Source organism: Scardinius erythrophthalmus (genome assembly GCF_964197995.2).
Source record: "Scardinius erythrophthalmus genome assembly, chromosome: 1".
NCBI lineage: Eukaryota > Metazoa > Chordata > Actinopteri > Cypriniformes > Leuciscidae > Scardinius > Scardinius erythrophthalmus.
The window spans coordinates 79576533-79587249 of NC_138221.1; the positions used below are offsets into that span (position 1 = coordinate 79576533).

A 10717-nucleotide genomic window follows, 5' to 3' on the forward strand; every position below is an offset into this window, starting at 1 on the left:
CCGTTCCTAAATCCGATCGAGGAATTATTTTCGGCATGGCGGTGGAAGGTCTATGACCGCCTACCACATGTACGCGTGCCGCTCCTGCGAGCGATGGAGGAGGCATGTGGGGACATCGAGGTGGGGTCGATCCATGGGTGGATACGCCACACACGGAGATATTTTCCCCGTTGCCTGGCAAGGGAAGACATTGCCTGTGATGTGGACGAGGTGCTGTGGCCCGACCCCAATCGACGACGAGATCCCTGACATGGACCTGCAATAGAAACACCTACACCAGATGTTCAATACTTATAGTAGTTCTGCACCTGTACACTGAGTTTTGGTTGTGGAAATAAACACGGTTTACAGACTACAAATGTAGGCAGTGTCTTGAGTACAGTTGACCTGTGTGTTGTGTTTGCTTTGACTGTTTATATTGCATGTGCATGTGTGTTTCCTATCGATCCGAAGAGGGCCTTTTCAAGTTAGAGTGATACGTTTTGATTGCAGAATGTTATTTTGCATTGGCAGTTAGATTTTGATCTCCAAGTGCTGTGTCAAGAAATCTTGTGTGTTGAGTTTTGACACAATGAGCCAAATTTTTAATTTTGTGTGTAAGCAATTGAAAAAAACTGTAAAAGAGAGCGATTCCAGTCGAGCTAATTAGAGCTCATTCCAATGTAATGTGAACCCGCCCACGGAGAGCGCGTGCTATTCAAACGCAAATTACTGAGGCAATCCAAGCAAACCTGTGAACGCCCCCATATCAGCTCGAGAAAACACAAGTTTAATCATATCATTGTAGCCTATGTGTTTACACCATCTGGCAGCGCTGTGAGGAATAATAATAATGGAAAATCTACCTCAGAGTGCGGGTATTGCGAGGAGCGAGGATCCGAATACTGTAATAAGTTTTTTTTCCTTCTCAAGTTAATCGCGTTTCTGTGAATGAATGAACGGCAGCTGCAGAGATGCACGCTGTTTACCACAGCTCGCAAAAAGACAGTTTAAATTTAAATTGCGTCTCTGTGTGTGTGTGAATGAATGATGATGTTTTAGCAAACTGTATTGCTATACCGAGTTGAGTAAAAATCGACAGAAATATGTTGAAATAATATGTAGGCTATTTGTATAAGTGTAGTAGTCATAGCTGCCTCGTTAATTTTGGTACAACCCTAGTACAAATGAATGGTAATCACCTAATTAGATACAGGTGTGCTATAGGTGCGTGAGTGTGTGTATAAGGAAGCTATTGCGTTGTTGGAGAGCGTTGACTGCTGCAAACTTGGACGCTGTTCTTTCGAGTTGTTCCCTTATGGGGATCTTCGAGCTGAGCCACGCAGTATTTGGTATGCATCCTGGGCTGTTTATCTATCGTGGTCTGACGTTGGAAGGGCTGATTTGTTAATAATCAGCTAAAGAGGCCAAGAGCCGGTAATATGTCCGTGTGATGACAGCTGATTGGGACTGTGACCGGGCTTCCCCTTCCTTCCTGTTTGCCTTCGTTGTCTTGAATAGACTACTGTCGTTGCGCATTGCCGCGACGTTCCGTCTTGCCTCAACTCAATTGCGCCTGCTTGGCCAGTCCACATCAAGTGAACTTGACATTGGGAGATTGTGAGACCCGAGTATTAATCCGTGTGGCCGTTTGGCCACCTCCGCACTGTTTCAACAAAAAAAATAGAAAGAATAAAGAATCACAACATTCACCCCACACAATATAGAAAAAAACAAATTCACGTCTCAGCCCAAAATCAATGTGGGATCCTGCCGACTACGCCAGAATGTGGCATCGAAAAGGTGAGTTTCGTTATTCTGGACTCAATTATAATTACAACACCGACTACGCCACCCTGGGAATTTCACCCAGGGAAATAATGGTCCAATAAGGACACACAGGTTCGTTCCCACAAAGACACAGCAGAGACGTGAATATAGAAAATAACAATAATACTTTATTATAATAACTAGACTAAAAGCTCGACACACACACACACACTTCAATACACCAGGGGTTAATGTGGCTTCACAATCAAAACTAAAGGAAAATAACAAAAATCAAAGATAACATGTCGGATGGCAAGGAGAAATAACAAACCTACCCAATTCCATTTCACTACAAGCACTTCAAACGTACAGTAATGTACTCACTTCACCACAAGCACACGTGCATTCAAGTGACAGGGAATTCAAAAGACTCAAATCACTCAGTGAACAAGGGTACCCATTAACTTGGACCTAGAGTGGTCAGCACTCCTTCTCAGCCGGTCCAACAAAGTTAACAAAATCAATGTCAAATTGTCACAAATCAATAAACAAGAAAAAAAAAAAAGAACAATAATCAAAATTGTCAAATCAATAAACGAGATAAGAAAAGTACAAGTTGATCAACAAAATACAAAGCAGAAAAATAACAAATCAATAAACAAAAAAAAGAAAAATACAAATACAAAGTTGATCAACAAAATACAAAAAAAGCAACAAAATAACAGATGCAAATCACATTACACCTTGTCCATTAACAATACACACACACACACACACACACACACACACAAAGGATGCATTTAAGATCACGCAAGCTCACAACCATTAATACTTATTTCTCACGCTCGCACACTCGTACATATACACGCTCGCACACACTTCCAACAATAAACAAACGCACTCAAACAACTCACATCAACTTTGAATTCATCCACACAACCATACAAACCCCACAGACACAATCTTCCAGTTGAAACAGTGCGGAGGTGGCCAAACGGCCACACGGATTAATACTCGGGTCTCACAATCTCCCAATGTCAACTTCACTTGATGTGGACTGGTCAAGCAGGCGCAATTGAGTTGAGGCAAGACGGAACGTCGCGGCAATGCGCAACGACAGTAGTCTATTCAAGACAACGAAGGCAAAGACCAAACAGGAAGGAAGGGGAAGCCCGGTCACAGTCCCAATCAGCTGTCATCACACGGACATATTACCGGCTCTTGGCCTCTTTAGCTGATTATTAACAAATCAGCCCTTCCAACGTCAGACCACGATAGATAAACAGCCCAGGATGCATACCAAATACTGCGTGGCTCAGCTCGAAGATCCCCATAAGGGAACAACTCGAAAGAACAGCATCCAAGTTTGCAGCAGTCAACGCTCTCCAACAACGCAATAGCTTCCTTATACACACACTCACGCACCTATAGCACACCTGTATCTAATTAGGTGATTACCATTCATTTGTACTAGGGTTGTACCAAAATTAACGAGGCAGCTATGACTACTACATAAGCAACGTATTAAACTGAAAATTAACATTTATATGCCCTAATATTTCATAAAAACAACGTTACAGTCAGGCGTTTCTGTTTGTGAATAAATGTTTCGGTTTTAGCAAACTGTATTGCTATACTGAGTAAAAATCGACTGAAATATGTTGAAATAAAATGTATTTGTATAAGAAACATATTAAACTGCAAATTAACGTTTATATTTCTTATAATAAAAATGAAAGACCTATGTTACTGACATATGAAAGACAACATTTCGTTGATTAGTTTTGGATAGATTATACATTTTTACTGTAAAATATCTGCCACCTCAAATAAGCTTTTGTTTGCCAATTTTTGCTCATGTTAAATAATAGTATGTTTTGTCAAAAATAAAGTAATCAAAAAATCAATCAAATCCTTAACTTTGAAATATGTATGATAAAATGTATACTTTAGTTTTTACAAAGAAAGATTACACTTGAATTGTAGTTGTAATTGTAACATTTTTAATTAAAAAAATATATTTACAAGGTAGATGTAAACAAACTATTAAAAGAGTTAATTCTCATACTGTATTTTCAATTTTGGAATATTTATCCTCTCCCCAAATTTGTCACTAATAAAACACAATAAAAATTATTTAAAGAAAAGGCTTATATTTACCCTTTCATAATCAGGATGCAGCAGCAGCTTCTGTGTTGACTGTCTGTCACTGGACCGTTAAAATTTGAACCGTCGCTGCGGAAACCGTAGGCTATTTAACCCAACAGTCGGGTTATTTCTAGAAATTACCCAACCGTTTTATAAATGACCCAATATTTTTGGAAAATAACCCAACACATTGACCCAATATGTGCAACCCATCGGTTGGGTTAAACAAATAACCCAATGTTTTTTACTATACACACCCAGGAAAGAATGTAAGTGCATGCTGGGTGAAATGAATGTGCATGGCCTGCCAGCCCATTCACCCCTTGTTCTTTTATTTCCAATGGGTGATATGGCCAGCAGCCATATCACCCTGTAGCCCAAGACTGGTTGCCCACTGAAGCTAAGCAGGGCTGAGCCTGGTCAGTACCTGGATGGGAGACCTCCTGGGAAAAAACAGGTTGCTGCTGGAAGAAGTGTTAGTTAGGCCAGCAGGGGGTGCTCACCCTGTGGTCTGTGTGGGTCCTAACGCCCCAGTATAGTGACGGGGACACTATACTGCCAAAAGAGCACCGTCCTTCGGATGAGACGTTAAACCGAGGTCCTGACTCTCTGTGGTCATTAAAAATCCCAGGATGCCGTTCGAAAAAGAGTAGGGGTGTAACCCCGGCATCCTGGCCAAATTTGCCCCTTGGCCTCTATCCATCATGGCCTCCTAACCATCCCCATATACTGATTGGCTTCATCACTGTCTCCTCTCCACCAGTAAGCTGGTGTGTGGTGGGCGTTCTGGCGCAATATGGCTGCCGTCGCATCATCCAGGTGGATGCTGCACATCGGTGGTGGTTGAGGAGATTCCCCCCTTCTATGTAAAGCGCTTTGAGGTCTCAGATAAAGCGCTATATAAATGTAACGAATTATTATTATTATTATTAATGGGTAACTGGAAAAGAAAAAAGGGGGGTCACAGGGAAGGGCAAGATTGTACAAACTATATCCCCTGATAGTGGAGCGGCTAAGTTATATAATCGTTCAGTTTATGATACAAGCGTGAAAATTGGCATGAGCAGTCTCCATTGGTCACTTGACAAGAAAATTGTCCGAGCCACTTGAAATTTCAAGATTTTTCATTTTTCAAGATGGCCGACACCTTAGTGTAGCAGTTAAGTGATATAGTGGTTTATTTGGTGATACAAACATGAAAATTGGCATGAGCAGTCTCTGATGGTCACTAGACAATAAGCCACCCACAGCTACTTGAAATTTCAAGATGGCGGCCATTTTTCAAGATGGCCACCACCTTAGTGGAGCAATTAGGCTCATGGCAATTTTCATGCTTGTATCACCAACTAAATGATTTCTTAAGCCTAATTGCTCCACTAAGGTGGTGGCCATCTTGAAAAATGGCAGCCATCTTGAAATTTCAAGTAGCTGTAGGTGGCTTATTGTCAAGTGACCCACAGAGACTGCTCATGCCAATTTTCATGTTTGTATCACCAAATAAACCACTATATCACTTAACTGCTCCACTAAGGTGTCGGCCATCTTTAAAAATGGCCGCCATCTTGAAATATCAAATGGCTCGGACAATTTTCTTGTCAAGTGACCCATGGAGACTGCTCATGCCAATTTTCACGCTTGTATCATAAACTGAACGATTCTGCCAAACATAAGCACTTAGCAGCTCCACTATGAACCTAACCACCTCTAAACACAACCCTCACAGAAAACTTCATCCATTTTTACATTTTCAAAAAACATAATTTAGTATAATTTATAACATGTTTTCTTCATGGGGACCATAACAATTTTTTTTTCCACAAGGTCAGACATTTCTGATATTACTATCATTGTGGGGACATTTGGGTTTACCAGGACACACACACGGACACACACACGCACGCACACACACGCACGCACGCACACACACACACACACACACACACACACACACACACACACACACACACACACACAAACTGTGATTTCTAATCAAGGAACCATGTTTGAGAACTTTGAGAGCCCTGGTGGAAGAGTGGGGTAACATCTCACAGTAAGAAAAGGCCAGTCTGCTACAGTCCATGAGGATGATCTGTGGGACTTACAGCAGCTCCTGGCTACACCAGATATGACTGCTTATTTTCATATTGTTCAGGGACTCATTGTTCCATTTCTTTTCATCAAATGTCTGCGGAACTTGTTTAGTTTATGTTGTTAAATCCTTTTATGTTCATACCAATATTTATATATTAAGACATTTTCTGGGAAAAAAATCAGTTGAAAGTTTGACCGAGTTTAGTTCTGTATGACTGTCCCTTTTTTTCATTATGTTTTTGATAACACAGATGCAACATGACTGATGAAAGTGATTAGGCATTTACCATTTATTACAGTACACTGAGGATTTATGCTGCTTGCTCAGTTTATTTAATGAGCTAATTTACGGTAATACAATTTATGAACATTGTGTCGATTTATATCAATGTGTGTGGAAAGAAGTTTAACTAATTTTTAAAATTGAACATCAAATGCAGAAAACATCCTCTCTGAAATAAGCTACATAAGATACATGTAGTGTAAATTACAAATATAAATCCTACAAAGATAATCATATCCTGTATGAGTGACAGCTTTACCAGTTTAATTACAATTGATGCTATGTAAAAATATCAACCAGAGAGGATGCTGGCTGAAATATCTTCAGAGTTAAGATGTGTTTAACTGTCTTTTTAAACCAGGGATAAAATAAAGCATATATCAGAGGATTTATACCTGAGTTTGTGTACAAGACCCATGCTAAAACATGTATGGCTGTGGGAGAGATTACTGATATAGAACAGATAAAGTATGGAACAAAGCAAAGCATATAAATTATCACAATGATTCCTAATGTCAGAGCAGCTTTATTCTCAGATTTCCTCCTCAATGAACCTTCCGTTACACATTTACCACCCATCAGAGAGTTTATAACTTTCACCTGCTGATGTACTACATAGAAAATCCTCAAATATAAAGATGTGATAAGGGTACATGGAAAAATAAAAGACACGAACAGATCAGTGACTATGTAGGCAAATCCTGCTAGAATAAAACACTCTCCATAACACATGTCTGTTTCGTATACATATCCATTATAAATTACAACTGTAACATTATAAGTTAAAAAACAAAGCCAGCTCAGACAGATGCTTATTAAAGTTTTAGTTGTGGTTATTTTCTGTGGGTACTGTAAAGGGTGACACACAGCCACATAACGATCAACAGCAATTAAAGCTAAATTAGTGAAAGATGCTGAGAAGAGCGATCCAAGGATTATCATAAACAGTTCACAGAAAGTGTCTCCAAAGTACCAACACATCTCAATCTGCCTAGAGCCCTCTACGGGTATCACAATAAGTCCAATAAGCATGTCGGCCACAGCCAGAGAGAGAATAATCAGGTTTGTTGGAGTGTGAAGCTTCTTGAAGTGAGAGATGGAGATGATCACCAGCAGGTTCAGAAACACAGTCCATACTGACAGCAATGATACAAACACATACATGATATTGTATTCATGTCTAGAGTATTCAAAGCTCTTGATACATGATGAGTTGACGTCAGGAAAGCAGTAAAGAGTCTCATGATCCTCTGTCTCATAGGCCATGAGTGAGTCTCCTCCTGTTAGGAGTTTGTTCTGCTCTCTTTCTTGTCATATAATTTATACAGTGTCTGGATCAGACGGCCCACCCATCTACTGCCCACTGATGATGTAACATTCAAATGTTTTTTTGAAATGCAATTAATTTCTTAAGTCCAGAATAGAATTCTCTTACACTGGTCAAAAGTTAAGGCTTTTTTTTTTTTTTGCATCATTTCTTCGCTGTCTTGGTATTGTTTAGTATTTCCACATGAAAGCAAAGCACAGGTGGAACTGAACTGAACACAGGTGTGGTGGATTTTGCTTTAATCAGTAATCAGCCACTGTAGATCACCCTTCCTTTGAGCGGCTCCTGGAACTCATCTGAGGGGTCCCTTGGTGTGGTTAAGGTGATTTCTGTGAATTAGGAATGGGGTCCAGAAATAGAGGGGTTATGTCATCCATTGGAACTCAAGAATGCTTGATCTGTCCATAACCCTCCCAGTTTACCCTGTAAAATAACTATTGAAATGTAATAGGTGGGCAATAACTGTCCCCTATACAGAACACATTATCAAAAATGCTGAAATAATTTTTATACTGTACAGTAAAAAAGCTATTGAATTGAACATATGTGTAATAAAAAGGTTTCAGTTTAGTTTAGTTTAGTTTAGTTTAATTTAATTTAGAGTTTGACAAGGCAGGATATTGGGGAACAAAACCCTGAAATGTATCAAACAAAACATTCTCAAGACAACCTTAAGTACCTAATTTAAAATATAAAATAAAAAATAAAACAAAATAACAGGTGAAGTAAAACAGATGCACAGCAAAACCTTAAATACATTAGGCTTCATACAAAAAAACCTACAGATGGTAACCAACCAGAATGCCTATTACCACCGCGGCAAAACTACCGCGGCAAAAATAAACCAGTCGCATTTAAAAGTAATTCGCGAAATGACCGCCAGGTGGCGCAAAGGGATATTGTGCACAGAGTCCTGCACGGGTCTGATTTTGTAAATCCGCACCCGCCCATACCCGCAGTGCTTCAAACCGCATCCAACCCGTTATCCGTCAACAGCACTAATTAAAATCCGCACCCGACCCGACCCGTTTAAAACAGAAACAGAAAATAAAAAACTTTATTCACAAATCGCACCCTGGTTGTAAGGATTCAAAGATCCCTGTGGAATTTAATATTGAGTTGAACATTTTGTTCATGACAACAAATGAACATGCGTTTGAAAATTATATTTAGTTTTGCTTGGAAAAAGCTGTCCCAAACTGAAGTAGCGTTTTAATTCTTCAACTAGAAAAAAAAGTTTGTTGAGACAAACTTTAAGTTGGCTTGAGAAAGCCTGACCAGAGAGTTTGAAGTAGTTTAAAGAAGTTAGAAGTTTAAAGTAGCTTAAAGTTAGATTGATAGATTAGTTATAAAGAAATAATAGTTGGAAAGAAAGAAAGAAAGAAAGAAAGAAAGAAAGAAAGAAAGAAAGAAAGAAAGAAAGAAAGAGATTAGTTAGAAAGAAAGAAAGAAAGGATAGACAGAAATAAAGAAAAAAGAGAAATAAGAAGGAATGGTAAGTAGAAAGAAAGAAAGATTAGTTAGAAAGAAAAAGATAAAGATTAGTTAGAAAGAAAAAAGAAAGATTAGTTAGAAACAAAGAAAGAAAGAAAAAGAAAGATTAGTTAGAAACAAAGAAAGACAAATAAAGATTAGTTACAAAGAAAGAAAGAAAGAAAGATTAGTTAGAAAGAAAGAAAAAAATAAAGATTAAGAAAAAGAAAGAAAGAAAAAAAGAAAGATTAGTTAGAAAGAAAGAAAAAATAAAGATTATTAAGAAAGAAAAAATAAAGATTATTAAGAAAGAAAAAAGAGAAAGAAAGAAAAAGGAAAAAAAGATTAGTTAGAAAGAAAGAAAAGAAAGAAAGATTAGTTAGAAAGAAAGAAAGAGAAAAAGAAAGAAAGAAAAAAAGAAAGATTGGTTAGAAAAAGAAAAAATAAAGATTATTAAGAAAGAAAGAAAGAAAGAAAGAAAGAAAGAAAGAAAGAAAGAAAGAAAGAAAAGAAAGATTAGTTAGAAATAAAGAAAAAGAAAAAAGAAAGATTAGTTAGAAAGAAAGAAAGAAAAAGAAAAAAGAAAGATTAGTTAGAACGAACGAACGAACGAACGAAAGAAAGAAAAAAGAAAGATTAGATAGAAAGAAAGAAAGAAAAAAAGATTAGTTAGAAAGATAGAAAGAAAAAAGAAAAATTAGTACAAAGACAAAGAAAAAAGAAAGATTAGTTAGAAAGAATGAAGATAAAAAAGAAAGATTAGTTAGAAAGAAAGAAAGAAAGAAAGAAAGAAAGAAAGAAAGAAAGAAAGAAAGAAAGAAAAAATGATTAGTTAGAAAAAAGAAAGAAAGAAAGAAAGAAAGATTAGTTAGAAAGAAAAAATAAAGATTAGTAAGAAAGAAAGAAAACTAAAAAATAAAAAATAAAGATTAGTTAGAAAGAAAGAAAAGTAAGAAAGAAAGAAAAAAGAAAGATTAGTTAGAAAGAAAGAAAGATTAGTTAGAAAGAAAAAAGAAAGATTAGTTAGAAAGAAAGAAAGAAAAAAGAAGAAAGAAAAAAGAAAGATTAGTAAGAAAAAAAAGAAAGATTAGTAAGAAAGAAAGAAAGAAAAAGAAAGAAAAAAGAAAGATTAGTTAGAAAGAAAGAAAGATTATTTAGAAAGAAAAAAGAAAGATTAGTTAGAAAGAAAGAAAGAAAGAAAAAAATATTAGTTAGAAAGAAAGAAAGAAAGAAAGAAAGAAAGAAAGAAAGAAAGAAAGAAAGAAAGAAAGAAAGAAAGAAAAAGAAAAAGAAAGAAAGAAAAAAGAAAGATTAGTTAGAAAGAAAAAAGAAAGATTAGTTAGAAAGAAAGAAGAAAGATTATTTAGAAAGAAAAAAGAAAGATTAGTAAGAAAGAAAGAAAGAAAGAAAGGAAGAAAAAAATAAATATTAGTTAGAAAGAAAAAGAAAAAAGTAAGAAAAGTAAGAAAGAAAGAAAGAAAGAAAGAAAGAAAAAAAGAAAGATTAGTTAGAAAGAAAGAAAGAAAGAAAGAAGAAAGATTATTTAGAAAGAAAAAAGAAAGATTAGTTAGAAAGAAAGAAAGAAAGAAAGAAAGAAAGAAAGAAAGAAAGGAAGAAAGGAAGAAAAAAATAAATATTAGTTAGAA

The 10717-nt window shown here is 36.6% G+C and overlaps 1 protein-coding gene across 1 annotated transcript; it reads right to left on the reverse strand.

Annotated features, from left to right (window-relative positions):
• Positions 1–6550: 6550 nt before the first annotated feature.
• LOC308698424 (trace amine-associated receptor 13c-like) lies at positions 6551–7576 on the reverse strand (the record flags this gene model as incomplete). The annotated part of the gene is made up of 1 exon (XM_081378478.1): positions 6551–7576. The coding sequence occupies exon 1, from the start codon at positions 7535–7537 to the stop codon at positions 6551–6553; it is 987 nt and encodes a 328-aa protein (XP_081234604.1). The 5' UTR covers positions 7538–7576.
• Between the last annotated feature and the right edge of the window lie 3141 nt (positions 7577–10717).